Consider the following 19,105-nt stretch of genomic DNA (forward strand, 5'->3'; position numbering starts at 1 on the left):
TTGAGGCGGGACGCCATCATGTCCACCTTTGGTTTTTCCCAACGGCTTACAATCATGTGGAAAACCTCCGGGTGAAGTCCCCACTCTCCCGGGTGGAGGTCGTGTCTGCTGAGGAAGTCTGCTTCCCAGTTGTCCACTCCCGGAATAAACACTGCTGACAGTGCTATCACATGATTTTCCGCCCATCGGAGAATCCTTGCAGCTTCTGCCATTGCCCTCCTGCTTCTTGTGCCGCCCTTTCTGTTTACGTGGGCGACCGCCGTGATGTTGTCCGACTGGATCAACACCGGCTGGTCCTGAAGCAGAGGTCTCGCTTGGCTTAGGGCATTGTAAATGGCCCTTAGCTCCAGGATATTTATGTGAAGTGAGGTCTCCAGGTTTGACCACACTCCCTGGAAATTTCTTCCCTGTGTGACTGCTCCCCAGCCTCGAAGGCTGGCATCCGTGGTCACCAGGACCCAGTCCTGAATGCCGAATCTGCGGCCCTCTAAAAGATGGGCACTCTGCAACCACCACAGGAGAGACACCCTTGTCCTTGGTGACAGGGTTATCCTCTGATGCATCTGAAGATGCGATCCGGACCATTTGTCCAGCAGGTCCCACTGGAAAGTTCTTGCGTGGAATCTGCCGAAATGGAATTGCTTCGTAAGAAGCCACTATTTTTCCCAGGACCCTTGTGCATTGATGCACCGATACTTGACCTGGTTTTAGGAGGTTTCTGACTAGATCGGATAACTCCCTGGCTTTCTCCTCCGGGAGAAATACCTTTTTCTGGACTGTGTCCAGAATCATCCCTAGGAACAGAAGACGTGTCGTCGGGATCAGCTGCGATTTTGGAATATTGAGAATCCAACCATGCTGTCGTAACACTTCTTGAGATAGTGCTACCCCGACTACCAACTGTTCCCTGGATCTCGCCCTTATCAGGAGATCGTCCAAGTACGGGATAATTAAAACTCCCTTCCTTCGAAGGAGTATCATCATTTCGGCCATTACCTTGGTAAAGACCCGCGGTGCCGTGGACAATCCAAACGGCAGCGTTTGGAACTGATAGTGGCAGTTCTGTACCACAAACCTGAGCTACCCTTGGTGAGAAGGGTAAATTGGGACATGCAGGTAAGCATCCTTGATGTCCAGAGACACCATATAATCCCCTTCCTCCAGGCTCGAGATAACCGCTCTGAGTGACTCCATCTTGAATTTGAACTTCTTTATGTAAGTGTTCAATGACTTTAGATTTAAAATGGGTCTCACCGAGCCGTCCGGCTTCGGTACCACAAACATTGTGGAATAATACCCCTTTCCTTGTTGCAGGAGGGGTACCTTGATTATCACCTGCTGGGAATACAGCTTGTGGATAGCTTCTAATACCGCCTCCCTGTCGGAAGGAGTCGTCGGTAAGGCAGACTTTAGGAAACGGCGAGGGGGAGACGTCTCGAATTGGAATTTGTACCCCTGAGATACTACCTGAAGGATCCAGGGATCTACTTGTGAGCGAGCCCACTGTGCGCTGAAATTCTTGAGACGGGCCCCCACCGTACCTGAGTCCGCCTGTAGAGCCCCAGCGTCATGCTGAGGACTTGGCGGAAGCGGGGGAGGACTTCTGTTCCTGGGATCTGGCTGTTTGCTGCAGCCTTTTTCCTCTCCCTCTGCCACGGGGCAGAAAAGAGGAGCCTTTTGCCCGCTTGCCCTTATGGGGCCGAAAGGACTGCGCATGATAATACGATGTCTTCTTTTGCTGAGAGGCGACCTGGGGTAAAAACGTGGATTTCCCAGCAGTTGCCGTGGAAACCAGGTCCGACAGACCTACCCCAAATAACTCCTCCCCTTTATAAGGCAATACTTCCATATGCCTTTTAGAATCGGCATCACCTGACCACTGCCGAGTCCATAACCCCCTTCTGGCGGAAATGGACATAGCACTTACTCGTGATGCCAGTCGGCAAATATCCCTCTGTGCATCACGCATGTATAAAAATGCATCTTTTAAATGCTCTACAGTCAGTAATATACTGTCCCTATCCAGGGTATCAATATTGTCTGTCAGGGAGTCTGACCAAGCCACCCCAGCACTGCACATCCAGGCTGAGGCGATTGCTGGTCGCAGTATAACACCAGTGTGTGTGTATATACACTTCAGGATAGTCTCCTGCTTTCTGTCAGCAGGATCCTCAAGGGCGGCCGTATCCGGAGACGGTAGTGCCACCTGTTTGGACAAGCGTGTGAGCGCTTTATCTACCCTAGGGGGAGTTTCCCAACGCGCCCTATCCTCTGGCGGGAAAGGGTACATTGCCAATAACTTCCTAGGAATTATTTGTTTTTTATCAGGAGAAACCCACGCTTCATCACACACTTCATTTAATTCCTCAGATGCAGGAAAAACTACAGGTAGTTTTTTCTCACCAAACATAATACCCTTTTTAGTGGTACCTGTGGTATTATTAGAAATGTGTAAAACATTTTTCATTGCCTCAATCATGTAACGTGTGGCCCTACTGGAAGTTACATTTGTCTCCTCGTCATCGACACTGGAGTCAGTATCCGTGTCGACGTCTGTATCTGCCATCTGAGGTAGCGGGCGTTTTAGAGCCCCTGATGGCCCTTGAGACGCCTGGACAGGCACAAGCTGAGAAGCCGGCTGTCCCATGTCATCAAACTTCTTATGTAAAGAGTTGACACTTTCACGTAATTCCTTCCATAAGCCCATCCACTCAGGTGTCGACCCCCTAGGGGGTGACATCTCCACTACAGGCAATTGCTCCGCCTCCACATCATTTTCCTCTTCATACATGTCGACACAGCCGTACCGACACACAGCACACACACCGGGAATGCTCTGAAAGAGGACAGGACCCCACTAGCCCTTTGGGGAGACAGAGGGAGAGTATGCCAGCACACACCAGAGCGCTATATATACACAGGGATATCACTATATAGAGTGTTTTCCCTTATAGCTGCTGTTATCTGTAATACTGCGCCTAATTAGTGCCCCCCCTCTCTTTGTTACCCTTTTCTGTAGTGCAGGACTGCAGGGGAGAGTCAGGGAGACGTCCTTCCAGCGGAGCTGTGAGGGAAAATGGCGCCAGTGTGCTGAGAGAGATAGCTCCGCCCCCTTTTCGGCGGACTTTTCTCCCGCTTTTTTGTAAAATCTGGCAGGGGTTAATGTACATCCATATAGCCCTGGGGGCTATATGTGATGTATTTTTGCCAGCTAAGGTGTTAATATTGCTGCTCAGGGCGCCCCCCCCCAGCGCCCTGCACCCATCAGTGACCGCAGTGTGAGGTGTGCATGAGGAGCAATGGCGCACAGCTGCAGTGCTGTGCGCTACCTTGATGAAGACTGATGTCTTCTGCCGCCGATTTTCCGGACCTCTTCTTGCTTCTGGCTCTGTAAGGGGGCCGGCGGCGCGGCTCTGGGACCGGACTCCGAGGCTGGGCCTGTGTTCGATCCCTCTGGAGCTAATGGTGTCCAGTAGCCTAAGAAGCCCAAGCTGGCTGCAAGCAGGCAGGTTCGCTTCTTCTCCCCTTAGTCCCTCGATGCAGTGAGCCTGTTGCCAGCAGGTCTCACTGAAAATAAAAAACCTAAAACTAACTTTTTTCTAAGAAGCTCAGGAGAGCCCCCTAGATTGCACCCTGCTCGGTCGGGCACAAAAATCTAACTGAGGCTTGGAGGAGGGTCATAGGGGGAGGAGCCAGTGCACACCAGGTAGTCCTAAAGCTTTCTTTTTGTGCCCAGTCTCCTGCGGAGCCGCTATTCCCCATGGTCCTTACGGAGTTCCCAGCATCCACTAGGACGTCAGAGAAACAGCCAGATGATTTTACAATTATGCTGGGAGTTGCAGATGCCCAGCTTTAGTAAAGTTAAGTTTGAAGGGTTTTAATATTTCCCAATAATAAAGTAACCTCAGTGGAATTAAAGTGATGCTGGTTATTTGAAGTAACAAGGCCTATACAAGGGCACAGGTTATATGACCAATGAGGACTAGAATGTAGAGTCCCCTCTGTGTACTGTAGATAGGAACCTGCTAATTTTCAAATAACATTTAACACTTCAAAACAGACTGTACTCATGGAATGGTATCCAAAATACACCTCTGTACTAGTAGCAAATGGGATTCCTACTTTTACCCAAATACTGGTAGTCTTCTGTTCCTCCATCCGTCTAGACTAGATGGGCCAAGGGGTTCTTATCTGCCATCAAATTATTTTTCTATCCCTAAGCAACAGCTCCCAGTTTGTATACGTGCATGACCACACGTTAGCTCTACTATGTGTATAAAGACGTGACATTTCAGTTTCTATGCTACATCATGCCTTGTTCGGTTAGTCAAAGGATGTTAATGAATCCATCATGAAATAAGGAAAGTTAAAAAACGGGGACATATATAGGAGTTTAATGGGTTTCCCACTTGTACCTGGCAGACATCAACCTCCGTATGACCAGAGGGAATCCTGTTCATGACAGATGTACCATTATTTTCTAACGTTCCGAGCTATCTTTGTAAAAACAGCTCAATCCAATTTAATTAAAAACTCCATAAAAGGTAAAGCTCTCAGCTAATGAGATATTCCTAGCCTAAGGGGTATAACCTCAGCTGCTCACTTAATTCAGAGGGAGCATTTTAATCTGGATGAGATGGAAAAATAAATGAAATGTCAATTTCATAATAAAGTGGACAGCAATCCAAGGGATGGAAGTTGGGAGGGAAGTAAGCTGCCCTCGCATTCTACAGGCTGTCACTCACACCTGCCCTGTGCGGTGGCAGGTTACTCAAAAACAAGGATTTTACCATGCCGTTTATCTATTAACACCATGTATTCATGTAACTGTATTGTTAGACACCAGGGCAGGGATAGGGAAGATGCATTATCCAATAGGGCAGCATTGGTTCTGTGTCAGGGTGCAGACTTCCTGGACCTCTCGATCCTATGGTCAGTCTGAGTAAGCTTTGGCTTATGCAGACTGACAGCGGTCTGGTACCATAACAAGTCACGACCGATGGTGGCGATGGTGTCCTGAATCTGCATCCACAGAAGCAGCACTCAGGTCTTGCAGATGCATACAGGAGACGTCTATTTCCTACAGATGTCTCCTGCTACATTCGCATTTTATTTGTACAGAATTGCACAGCCGCTTTCCTGTGATTTCCTGCGATTGCTGGGCAATTCTATACAAATCGGAATCAGGCTCACTTTAAATAAAGGTATGTAAAGTTGCATTTATCATTATGGATTTTCCTCAAACTTGGTAAGATGTAAATTGTGAAAGGAAAAGGGGGAATATTCCTGCACAACCTGTTGTTTGAAATTAGCTCAGTGGTTTCTCACTAGGTATTTAGAACCAGCAATATAGGGAATCATTAATAGGTAATCGTGGTTTAATCAATCTGCTGGTGGTGCTCCCCGAGGTAAATGACAAATAATCACAAAAACAGGTTGTTCCCTGAACAGAATCAGGGAACAGAGAAGTAAACCTCTTTGTGGGGGCACTCTTATGATTGTAAATATAATAATTATTAAAACATAACTTTTATTTATTTTCAAATAAAATATGGTGTTTTATCTTTTCTTTGATGGGGTTTTTAATGTTAATTTTTAATATTTTTCTGTATTTTTTTAAAAAAGAATTTTTTAAAGCAAATAATGGAAAAAAATCATATACACATACATATACATATATTCAGGTAGATTCGAAGGGCACAAAGGTAAATATATTGATTGCCATATAGGCGAGGTTTTTTATTTAAATATTTCAAACCTCTAAATGTGGGTTCTGCCCATGGGTGAAAATATTGTAAACTGTGTAACACATAAATCATGCACAGCAAAAATAGTCAGTAAATAAATAAATAGAATTATTATTAAATTTGATGGATGGTCAAAGTAATCTTATGACCGCAATGGCACTGTAATAATTAAAACGGAGCTATTTGTCTACAGTATATTCCTCAATTAAGACGAAGCTATTTATCTACAGTATATTCCTCAAGGTATCAGCTGGAAAAGGTTGTAACATTTGAGATGGTAGAGGGGCCACGTATGCCCGTTATAATTAATAACAGATTGTCAGTCACATTATATTAATATATTTGTAATTCCTCGATGAGCTCAATTCCCCTAAGTTAGAAAGGGTATACTGTATCAATGTGTCATATGTAGCTTAGTGGTCTAATTCCTTAAAAAAGTAACATAATGATTACAGATTTGAGCATATGAATTGAGCTCAATCCTCCTGTAAGTAGATCAACCTGAAGCGCTGAAAGAATGGCTCAAATTTCTCAATGCTTAATCAATAGATATGATACCTTGACACAGTCAGTTATTGGGTTAATACGTGGATAGAAAGCACAGGGATTTGTGAATAGAAAAGTAGCCCGTCCCGTGTGTCTGGCTAACTTCTGCTGCCTTCCCATGTGCGTGCTAGCACGCAGTGAATGGGGGTGAGAGAGTTAATCAGACGGTAGCGGGCTGAAGGAAGAAAGAGTGATTCTGCTGTCGTCCGCTGTGGCACCCCTCAGCCCTGTTAACAAGATGTCATTGCAAGGTTTGATAGGTGATGCCGTGCAGGCGATGAGAGCACACTGAATACCTAATGGGGAGAAAGTGTCCCCGTGTGTATCAGCCTCGATTGGCGTCCCCGTCAGCGGTCCGGCCCCAGTGACGTATGGCGGGGTTTCCGGAAACTGCGTCACGTGACGCTCGGGAATAGATATTGTAAATTAGCCTGAAGTGCTGACTTGGTACAGAGTAACCTAAATTCGTCACATGCTCAACCAATGACACTCCAATGCAACATCAAAAAACTGGATAAACACATTAATATTAAACAAAAAATCTTGTAGATGGTAAAGTAGCCCGTCCCATGTGTCTGACTAACTTCTACTGCCTTCCCATGTGTATGCTAGCACACAGTGAATGGGAGGTGAGAGAGTTAATCAGGCGGCAACGGGCTGAAGGAAGAAAGAGTGATTCTGCTGTCGTCCGCTACGGCACCCCTCAGCCCTGTTAACAGATTGTCATTGCAGGGTTTAGCAGGTGATGCCGTGCAGTCGATGAGAGCACACTGAATACCTAACGGGGAAAGAATATCCCCGTGTGTAGCAGCCTCAGCAGGCGTCTCCGTCAGTGCCGATAGTCCGGTCCCAGTGACGTATGGCGGGATTTCCGGAAGCAGCGTCACATGACGCTCAGGAACAGATACAACGTACGTTTCACCCTCAGCAGGGGCTTGATCACCATCCGCCTGTCTGGTGTTCCCCTTCACGGGGATTATATATAGTGTCTACCTGATCATCATTGGTTGAAATTAAAATTGGCAAAAAGAACAGCAAAAAAACTATTCAGTCTGATAGTAATTGAGTAATGAGATGAAGTCAGATCGCTGTTAGTGAACTGATTAATAGCCAATGTAGTAATCAAATATATATCAATTATCAAGGGAAATAAGAGAGTGAGGAGAAATGGGGAATAGAACGGAGGAAAAAGATGAAAATTATAAATATACATAATAAGGGTAATAATAAATTTATAATTAAGTGAAATTATATAAAGAATTGAAGGTGCGAACTTATGACCTTGCCCTAATGATTTGGTTGTGGGCGAGGCATTAGACCGCCTGACTACAGAGCTAATCGTATCACTAGTTATGCAAATGGAAACATAATGCGACAAAGAAGATCAAAAATTTAAAGAGATATACATATATGTACACATACACACATATATATATGTATATATATACACATACATATACATCTCTGTGTATTAAACATTTCGTATAGAGAAGGAACAAATTAAAAATGAAGTTAATTAATTAGATGTGGATTGAGCTAAAAATTAGCCATATTGTGACAGATTTTAGGTTTCTCAAGATTCGAGCCTGCGAGCTGGCGGTAGTGATTTAGACTACGGGCAAGAGACTATGCCACTTGGCTACGAACCCACTTTTGTATAATTATTTAGTAGGTAGTGTAGATATATAGAAAACTTGAATATAATATATTCCAGAAGTAAACAAAAAATTTTTTTAGATATAAACTGTATTTAAACAAATAATAAAACAGTAGATATGAAAATATCCCTAAGTTGTTGCGAATTGATTAAATTTACTAACGTGTTGATAGGTGGGTATCGTGCCATGCGGACTGCCACAGGTCTCAACTTTGTGGCATAATTTGAATTAGGACAGAGGAGCACTAAAGAGGATTGTTTGGAAAAGGGAATCATAATTATGTGTTCAGAAATGCACCGTAATTAATGTTCTCATTAAGGCCCCTTGGAGATATGGAGCCCAACCTAAAGATCCACTGGCTTTCCCGTCTGAGAAGCTCCTTTTGAAGATCACCGCCTCTTATTCCCAAATTGATTTTTTCAAGTCCAAAGACTCGTAGATCCTCTGAGGACTTTCCATGTGTCATATAAAAATGCCTAGCCACTGTCGTTAGTGGTTTGAATTTGTTGATGTCCGTTTCTGCATTTCGTATCGTCCCGATGTGTTCCAGGATGCGTTGTTTAAGCATCCTGGATGTCATCCCGACATAGTAGATGTTACATGTACATGTAATGCAGTAGATAACATTTTTTGTCCTGCAGTTAAAGAAATCTGTGATGATATGTTCTGAACCGTATTTATCCTGTATGGTAGTTTGTGAGTGGATGTATTTACAAATTTTGCATGATCCACATGGAAAGCTACCCCGAACTGAGGGTTGTCTGGGATGTTTCTCTTCAAAATGGCTCTTCACCAATCTATCTTTGAGATTCGGTGATCTCCTCCAACTCATGGAGACTTGTTTTTTTAGGACCTTTTCCAGATCATTATCTAGGAGTAAAATGGGCCAGTGTTTCTGAATGATTTGTTTGATTTCTTGCCACTCTGTACAGAAGTTGCCAACAAATCTAAATTCTTTATCTCCCTTTTGTTGTTTCTTTTCTCTGAAAATCAAACTTTCTCTGTCCGTACATTCCACTTCTCTTCTGGCTTTCTTGATTAATCTGTGGCTGTACCCCCTCTCTTTGAGTCTGCTAGTTAACTCAATGCTTTGTTTCTGGAAATTGCATTGGTCCGAGCAATTTCTTTTGAGCCTTAAAAATTCACCCTTGGGGATATTCTTCACAGTCGGAGGAAAGTGAGAGCTGGATTGGTGAAGTAATGAATTGGTAGCTGTTGATTTCCGAAAGAGTTCTGTGGCGAGATAACCCTCACTAATACGGTATATAGATAAGTCCAAAAAGGAGACTCTGTCTTTGTTAATGACATATGTAAATTTCAAATTCAGATCGTTTGCATGCAGATCCTGAACGAAATCCTCAAAAGTTTTCTCGTCTCCATCCCAGATGACCAGTATATCATCTATATACCGCAACCACATCAACACTCTTCTGGTGTGATGGTCATTGTGGTCAGAGAAAACTTTCTCACGTTCCCACCAACCAAGAAATAAGTTTGCGTACGTGGGGGCACAGGCTGCCCCCATGGCCGTGCCCCTCGTTTGTACGTAAAATCTATTGTTAAATGTAAAATAATTATTATTTAAGACGAAATGTAGGAGATCCAGAAGAAATTGATGAAAGTCACTTGTACCCTCTATGTCCAAGAAGTATTTGATGGCAAGAATTCCTTTCTGATGGTCAATCGACGTGTATAGTGATTCCACATCCATGCTTATCAAAAGTTGGTTGTCCTCCAACCGTACATCATGGATCTTTTTCAAGACGTCAGTAGTGTCTTGTACATAGGAGGGTAAGGCAGCTACAAGATGTCTAAGATGAACATCAATAAATATACTGGCTTGCTCCAGGAGACCTCCAATCCCGGAGACAATTGGCCTACCAGGAGGGTGAGTAAGGCTCTTATGCATCTTCGGGAGAAGATAGAACGTCGGTACCCTAGGGTTAGTTACTCTTAGGTATTCGAGTTCAGTTTTTGTAATTGTTCCTTCCCTAAATGCTTTCTCAATCAATCTAATATATAGAGTTAGGATGTTGTCTGTTGGGTTAAAGATGGATCTTCTATAGCAGGCTGTGTCATTGAGTTGTCTCATAGCTTCTTTAATATAGAGTTGTTTTCCCCAGATCACAACATTACCACCTTTATCAGATGGTTTGACCACCACATCTTCCCATGACTCGATTTCAGCAATGGCCATCCTTTCTCTGTATTTCAGATTACGCTTGGGAGGTCTCTTTCGTCTCTGATGTAAGTCATCAAGATCTTGGGAGACAAGGCGCATAAAAACTTTTACTTCTGGGCAAATGTTATCCTGCGGGAAGAAGTTGCTCTTTTTCTTGCATATTAATCTATTGGTTGATGTGTCTTCCTGTGTTTCCACATGATGTATTTCAACATCATCCTGAAGTTCCTCCAACATAATAATCGCCCTCCTATCATCATCTGATGTGAGGTCCTGTTGGATAATAGTGCCAGGTTCTTGATATCCTCCTGTATTGGAGGCATCAACTCTATTTTTGTTTGCAAAGAATTTTTTAAGGAGCAATTTTCTCCCAAAGAAATTTAAATCCTTCTCCCATTGGAAGCGATCAAATCTTTTGGTGGGCGCAAAAGTAAGGCCTTTAGATAAGACATTTCTATGATCGTCTGTGATGGTGTGTTCAGATAGGTTAATAATCGTAAGGCCGGTTGGTCCAGCTAGTATTTCCTCCGATTTCGTATTGGATAGTGAGATGGGGGTGGAGAATCCCATCTTGGGTCCCCTCTTCCTTTTCCTGCCGCCCCTCCTCGACTTCCTCTTGGACGGCCCCTTCTGGGTCTCTGTTTGTCCAAAAAAGAAGAAGAGGAGGAGGAGGAGGGATGTTGTGCCTGAAATTTGCCGGTTTCGTCTCTGTACTGATGATAGGTTTCCCCTTGATCCTCCTCAGTACCAGATGAATCAATCTCTGATGAGGAGGGGTATCCCTGTTGATTCTGTAGTCTTTCCCTCCTTGGTGGTCTATTCCACTTGAAGATTTTGCCCAATGAAAAGTCCTGTTTGTCACGTTGGAATTTTGACTTTTTGCGTTCTGTAATTACTTCCTCGTATTCTTGTAGGGCTTTTTTCTCCAGTTCAAATCTAGTTTGGAAGAGGGTCTCAGTTTCAAAGACTTCCAATTTTTTCCCAATATCATCAATTTCCTTTCCTACTTCTTCCAAAATCAAGTTGTTATGTTTGATTAGGATCAGTATTAAATCATTAGAGCATTTGAGTAGGCAGGTCTCCCAGTCATGTTTCAGACTATCAGTAGCAAGAGGATAGGTTGGAAAAACCTTAGGGCGCAGTCCTCGTGGTACTATCTTATGTTTTAGATAGTTTTCCAGACTTATCAAGTCCCAATTCACTCTTGTTTGTTTTTGTCTCAGAAGTTTCAGTTTGTGCATATCATCATTCCAACTAGTGGCGGGTGTAGTAGATGTACTAGGATCTGAAAAAATACCTCCTAGGTCTTCAGTCCTCCGTTTATTAATCAGTTCATTCCTCAGACTGAAGCTTGACATGCTTGTCAAGGTTGAGTTGAGGATACAGATAGTTTTTCGATCAAAAAGAGAGAAAGGAACAAATCCCCAAAGAAAAGAAAAGAAGAAAATTATATGTTGAGAAATTGGGTCCAATGTCTGGACCTGGCAAGAAATGTGGTGTGCTAGGAAAGAAGCTGAGTTTACCTCAGTAAATCAATTATGAAAGGAAAAGGGGGAATATTCCTGCACAACCTGTTGTTTGAAATTAGCTCAGTGGTTTCTCACTAGGTATTTAGAACCAGCAATATAGGGAATCATTAATAGGTAATCGTGGTTTAATCAATCTGCTGGTGGTGCTCCCCGAGGTAAATGACAAATAATCACAAAAACAGGTTGTTCCCTGAACAGAATCAGGGAACAGAGAAGTAAACCTCTTTGTGGGGGCACTCTTATGATTGTAAATATAATAATTATTAAAACATAACTTTTATTTATTTTCAAATAAAATATGGTGTTTTATCTTTTCTTTGATGGGGTTTTTAATGTTAATTTTTAATATTTTTCTGTATTTTTTTAAAAAAGAATTTTTTAAAGCAAATAATGGAAAAAAATCATATACACATACATATACATATATTCAGGTAGATTCGAAGGGCACAAAGGTAAATATATTGATTGCCATATAGGCGAGGTTTTTTATTTAAATATTTCAAACCTCTAAATGTGGGTTCTGCCCATGGGTGAAAATATTGTAAACTGTGTAACACATAAATCATGCACAGCAAAAATAGTCAGTAAATAAATAAATAGAATTATTATTAAATTTGATGGATGGTCAAAGTAATCTTATGACCGCAATGGCACTGTAATAATTAAAACGGAGCTATTTGTCTACAGTATATTCCTCAATTAAGACGAAGCTATTTATCTACAGTATATTCCTCAAGGTATCAGCTGGAAAAGGTTGTAACATTTGAGATGGTAGAGGGGCCACGTATGCCCGTTATAATTAATAACAGATTGTCAGTCACATTATATTAATATATTTGTAATTCCTCGATGAGCTCAATTCCCCTAAGTTAGAAAGGGTATACTGTATCAATGTGTCATATGTAGCTTAGTGGTCTAATTCCTTAAAAAAGTAACATAATGATTACAGATTTGAGCATATGAATTGAGCTCAATCCTCCTGTAAGTAGATCAACCTGAAGCGCTGAAAGAATGGCTCAAATTTCTCAATGCTTAATCAATAGATATGATACCTTGACACAGTCAGTTATTGGGTTAATACGTGGATAGAAAGCACAGGGATTTGTGAATAGAAAAGTAGCCCGTCCCGTGTGTCTGGCTAACTTCTGCTGCCTATGTTTTAAGATGTAAATTGTGCCTGTTCCACTGAGCATGATCACATATTGACATAAGGATCAGAAAGCATAACACTCAAACACAAGAGACATTGTTAATGTTATAAAATTAAATAGCTGAAAAAGGCTTATCATAGTTGCGCCAAGTCAATCAATAATAATTCTGTGCTTGTATAAGGGCTTTAACACATTATACACATTCTACATGTCTTTTTAATGCATGTAAAATGTAATCACATATGACACTAGAAACCATTGTCTGCATATTGAGGCTCATTCAGACGTGGTTGGAGTTGCTATCATTTGCACGGAAGCAGCACTGATAGCGCTGTTTGGTAATGCAGCAGGAGGTGTCTATTACAAGTAGATGCCTCCTGCTGCAGTAGTGATCTGAGCTGTGTTCTAGGACGCAGCATCGGATCTCTCTCCCACCATCGGGCAGCTTACGGCAGCTACGGTGCTGGGCAAGCCATCCGTCACAGAGGCCAGGAAATCACCATCCTGCGACGGAGATCCCTGTCCTCTTCCCACCCCCTAAATGGTGGCAACGAGCCTCCATTGCCGCCCCTTCTCCACCCCCGAACGGCGGCAGACTGTCAATCACTGACATTCTGCTGCCGTCCTGCTCCCAACATCGCAGGACCTGTTCACGCATGCGCATAACGGGTTCTCCACATGCACAAAGTATCAAACATCGGTACTTTGCGCATGATATTGCAAGCCTGCAGTCAGCTCCAAACGGCAAGTCAATATGCCACTGGGTATGTGACTCCGGGTGGTATTCAGTATGCCGGCTGTTGGGATCCCGGCGCTCAGTATACCGGCGCCGGAAACCCGACACCCGGCATACCGACAACTATTCTATCTCTTGTGGGGGTCCGCGACCCCCCTGGAGGGAAAATAAATAGCGTGGCGCGCCGCCATGCCCGCAGCGTGGTGAGCACAGCAAGCCTGCAAGGGACTCATTTGCGCTCGCCCAGCTGCCAGTATGCCGGCGGTCGTGATCCCAGCCCCCAGCATACCATACTACACCCTGTAACTCCAAACTAGAATCTAGCTTCAATTTTTAATAGTCAAACTTTTAGATGCAACGTGTACAAATGCACTCACTTTTGGGGGGTTTTATTGTAACATAAACCCTATTATTCTATGTTTCTATGTAACTCAGATGGGCATCTTAATAAATTTCCAGGCGGCAGCATTAGAATATTTTCACACGTACCCTGATTACGGGATCGCAGCTGCGAATGAGCTACAGAGAGACCCCGCTTAATGCTGAGGATGTATTCCTCAGTGATGGAACGTTAATGTAAATCAGCACTAGCACAGCATTGTGAATCAGACGCATTGTCAGGGAAAATGCATGAAAAGACGCTCAGTGTTAGTAAACGCACTCACAACAGGTGCAACCAGAAGGACTTTTTCATGTGACTGCAGCAACAATGAGGGAGGACACATCTGTATGTGAGCTAGTGTTAAGCAGGGTCGTCCTCTATATTCCAGACAAAGGTCGTTTCTTCACCCCAGGTTAATATTCCCCAATGTCTTTTGCTACAATATCCTCCACAGTATATGAACAGACGTATGATTATCACTGTAGCTCATCCCTAAAAACAACACAGGCATTTTTGAACACCAGACCATCCCCAGAGGCGACAGAGAGGTGACTGTACAGCAATACTGGGTGTACTAAGCAGTGATAAAAGTGGAGAAGTGAGCCAGTGGAGAAGTTGCCCATGGCAACCAATCAGCATTGATGTAACATTTATAATTTGCGTAATATCAAAAGATACAGAGCAGCTGATTGGTTGCCATGGGCAACTTCTCTCCACGGGCTCACTTCTCCACTTTTATCACTGCTTAGTACATGTCCCCCTTAGTGAAGGGCCTGGTGACTGTGGACCACACTCCTGCATCTACTCTTCTGAGCATGCGCCCCGTTTGCCATTGTCAGGCTCACCTTTGCCATAGTGGTGGTAGTGCTGGCATCGTAAGTACACTGAATTGTGCACATAAATGTATCTCTTCATCTGCAGTGTTCTTGGTATGTTAAAATTATGCATCTTCCTACACAATGTATCACACTAATAACAGTGATTATTTTTCCCATCCCAAAGTACATTCTGAAAGAATGTTCCTCCCACTACCCAGTGAGAATCTCAATAACTTTATCCTTCATTATTACATTCACATTGTCAAAACAATGCCTGCGTGTACATGCCCAACCATCAGTTTGCCTTTCACAGCAGTGTCTGCCCCCTCTACACTTTTCTCTACTTTATTCCCTCTCGTCAACTAAGTAGAAGCAATTTGCATCTTCGCCCACAGATAACGAGGCCTCCCATCATACGCTACGTGTTTCTCAACCCTTTAACTACCGGAGATGGCTCTCAATGTTGCAATTACACACAAACAACAACAATTATTTCCCTCTTGCCCTCACCTTTCGCAAGGTTTTACGCTTTGTCTGCACCTCCTCTTCTTCACTGAAGACCTGGTCACTTTCTGGTGAAGAGTAGGCTATGGAGGAACAAGTGGATGTGCTAGAGATAGATCTGTCTGACTGCCTCACTAACTTCTTCTGCCGTTCTTCCTCTGGAAGTAGCTCCACTGGACTGTCCTTCCCTGTGGACTCTCTGTTCTCCCTGTCTTTCTGAATTTTTTGTCGCCTTTTGCAGTCTCCATCAAACTTCTGTGTGTCCTTTTCTGTCTCACGGGGCAATAAAGATAGTTTCTGCAAGCCCTTCTCCAGAGGCACTTTTTTTTCCTGCTCCATCTCTCTTGCTGTAAATGGAAAACTTCACTTGTTCTGTGATCTGTTGTATTGCACTGGACTGATCAGCCACGTCTGGCTATTTGCTCTTCCATAGGCATTCCCTGAAATGTCTCTCTCAGGCACAGTCTCCCTGTCCAGGTGACATCTATGAAGAGAGTTCAAACAACATATAATGAACATGTGTATGTATGAGGTGATTAAAGTATAGTCAGAGCCAGATTAACGATGAGCCAGGTGAAGCTACAGCTCCAGGCCTCCACATAAAAATAGGCCCATCACATTACAGCATTATGATGTATAATAAATAGTATGGTTATAGCTCTATTTTCCTTTCAAACATGTAATTTTTCAACTTTTAAATATTTATGGAGAAATTGAAGCTGATAGGGAAAGGGTGCACACACCCATATGGCCCTGGCCACTCCCACACAGCAATGGTCAAGCCCACATGGTACTGACCACTCCCACACAGCACTGGTCACACCTCCTCCTCTTCTCGCAATAGGCCCAACATAATTTTCAGCCCCAGGACCATGTGGTCCTTAATCCAGCCCTGCATATCTTGTTGTGTTTTCCCCCGACACCCTGGGGTGCCTCGGAGTACCTGCCCTAGGTTGGTGGTCCAGGAAAAATTCTAATTATTTATGGTCAATGTAATAGACAAAACCAGTGCTTGTGGCTTCCAATCATAATATATGCGGACAAATAGAAGTGAATCCTGCCCCTCACCACATAATTGAACCTAAGGATGACATATAAACACAATTCACGTCAGTTAATATTTTTTTTTTTCTGAATAACAAAGTTTTGGCCTAGAGGTGTCAGGGAAAAAATTCTGATACTCTAGGGAGCCGTGATTTAAAAATTTTTGGGAGCCACTGGCTTATGCATTTCATCATCAATATGGAAATAATAAGTCATGTGGCATAAATGGGAAGAATTATACAAGCAAGCATGTCAATATAATAAATTGCCATTCAATTAAATACAGCTCTCGTGCATATACAGGGCCCATTACACATAACAGTAAGAAGAGCTGATGGAAATTAATCCCTCATTATCAATATTAAGTTAAATACACAAGTTGTGTTTGCAGCAGAGTCATGGAGGCAAGGTTTGTCTGAGCAAGCCCTGAGAGCACGAGCCCATGGTAAATCAGAGCAGCACGTTCTCTAGCGGCTCTTTGGATGCAGACATTTCAAACAGCTGAAACAGACCACAAAAAGCCACCATCTACAACAAGCAGTAAATACAATTCCGCAACATATACACATCGTTGTGTTAAGGTAAATACAAGATGTGAACGTTTGCCCTTCTTATGAACCAGCAGATGGCTCCTCAGACCAAACCAGTTTAAAATAGAAACAGGAAAGGTTGAACCCTGGAAGGATGTGATTGAGGTAAGCTATGGTGAAAAAAGGCAGGAAAGAAGTGGAAGGAGAACTGAGGCAAAGATAACTGAAATTGAGATCACAAAAAACTAGGACCTTTGAGAAGTAGGAAGGGAGTATGTAAGCACAGATGTTTCTACAAGGAAGAAAGAACATGGAAAAAAGGAGGGGTAAATGGAGGGAGTACTGACGGCAGAGAGGGAGAATGTGTGCAGAAGAAAGTTATTGAAGGTAAGATGGTGTGACAGATACGGCTTAGACTGACTATGGAGCACTGAAAAGCCAAGCAGTGTCAGCTCAATATATATATATATATATATAGTTATAGTAGAAGTGAAAAAGCTGCACTCGCATATCCTCAGTCACAGCTGCTGGGGTGAAGAATCCATGGTCAAGTCCAATCCAGACAGAGTCCCAAATATATACTTTGCAAAATAAGGATGCACTCACCAGACTGAGCCGAAACGTTGACCATGACCCTGATGACCCTGTGAGTATGTGCTGTTGGAATTAAAAGATTTGTTTTATTCATTTTGGAGAAGTCTGGTGAGTGCATCCTTATTTTGCAAAGTATATATATATATATATATATATACATACACACACTTCACTTACACAGTTCTCATTTGGGCTCTGATGTAAATATCTCTTCTTCATATTAAATTGTTAGAGGACGGCACTAGTATCTGCCCTCCTGATCTGCTCTCCCCCTCCTCTCGCTCCCCCTCAGATCTCTTCTTCAATGAGGGCTGGCCCAGGGCCAGAGGGAATAGGAAAAGTGAAGGTTCCCACAGGCACACTGTGTGTGTCCTCAGCTATCACTCCTACCATGGCAAATCTGGGACTGTAAGCAGGGATGGCAATTATGATAAAGTCAGGTAGAGTAGAGAAAGGCTCATAACTTAAAAAAGGCATGTAGGTTCTGGATGACACAGATGCCGGGATCTTACCATCTCTAGATGGGAAACACAAGTAACGGACTCTGTCACAGCCATGTACAGGGAATGTCAGCTGAATATCTGCATGCACAGAAGCTACACTATGTGTAATACAATTCATTTATTGAGCTGCTCTACTAAATCTAACCTGTCATTTCAAACATGCTGACATTTATATGACAATTCTTACAGAGAAAGAGTATATAGTCTGCAAGGTATTTCTGTCTAACAGGTTTGTATGTCAGTAATAGCATACCTGAAATCTAGCCAGGGAGCTAGATCTGTGGAGTAAATTATAATGATGTATTGCCAATTCTCTACACTGACACCACAGCAGAATTAATAATAATAATAATAATAATAATAATAATAATAATATCGATTTAGCACTTTCTCCAAACAGAACTCAAATCAAATGAATCCACACATTACACCACGTCACCCACTGTCTACACTGACATCCCAACCCAGACAACTGAACCCCACATATTACACCATGTCGCCAACTCTCTACACTGACACCCACACCATGTCACCCACTCTCTACACGAACACCCCAACACATACAACTGAACCTCAACATTACACAACATCATTCACTGTCTAAACTGACACCCCAACAAATGCAACTGAACCCCACACAATACACCATGTCACCCACTCTCTACTAACACCCCAACACATGCAACTGAACCCCACACATTACACCATGTCACCCACTCTCTACACTGACACCCACATCATATCATCCACTCTCTACACTGACACACAGACAACTGAACCCCACACATTACACAATGTCACCCACTCTCTTCACTGACACACAGACAACTGTACCCCACACATTACACCATGTCATCCACTCTCTACGTTGACACCCACACCATGTCACCCACTATCTATATCGACACCCCACTACAGACAACTGAACCCCACACATTATACCATGTCATTCAGTCTCTACCCTCACACCCCACAGACAACTGAACCCCACACACTACACCATGTCACCAACTCTCTACACTGACACCCACACCATGTCACCCACTCTCCACACTAACACCCCAACACATACAACTGAACCTCACACATTACACCACATCATTCACTGTCTAAACTGACACCCCAACAAATGCAACTGAACCGCACACAATACACCATGTCACCCACTCTCTACTAACACC

At 43.2% G+C, this 19,105-nt stretch overlaps 1 protein-coding gene across 5 annotated transcripts in view; it reads right to left on the bottom strand.

The window, feature by feature from the left end:
* The window catches only part of LOC134969116 (inositol-trisphosphate 3-kinase B-like), a 219,613-nt gene that overhangs the window by 186,424 nt on the left and 14,084 nt on the right, over window positions 1–19,105 (bottom strand). For 4 of the 5 annotated variants that reach the window (XM_063944840.1, XM_063944837.1, XM_063944838.1 and 1 more), the window contains exon 2: window positions 15,260–15,737. In XM_063944840.1, the coding sequence (XP_063800910.1) occupies window positions 15,260–15,592 (333 nt within the window). In that variant the 5' untranslated portion in view covers window positions 15,593–15,737. Of the gene's footprint in view, window positions 1–15,259; window positions 15,738–17,433; window positions 17,455–19,105 lie in introns of those variants that run through there. The other variant, XM_063944839.1, reaches the window with a different exon arrangement.

This window comes from Pseudophryne corroboree, chromosome 11 (genome assembly GCF_028390025.1).
Source record: "Pseudophryne corroboree isolate aPseCor3 chromosome 11, aPseCor3.hap2, whole genome shotgun sequence".
Classification (NCBI taxonomy): domain Eukaryota; kingdom Metazoa; phylum Chordata; class Amphibia; order Anura; family Myobatrachidae; genus Pseudophryne; species Pseudophryne corroboree.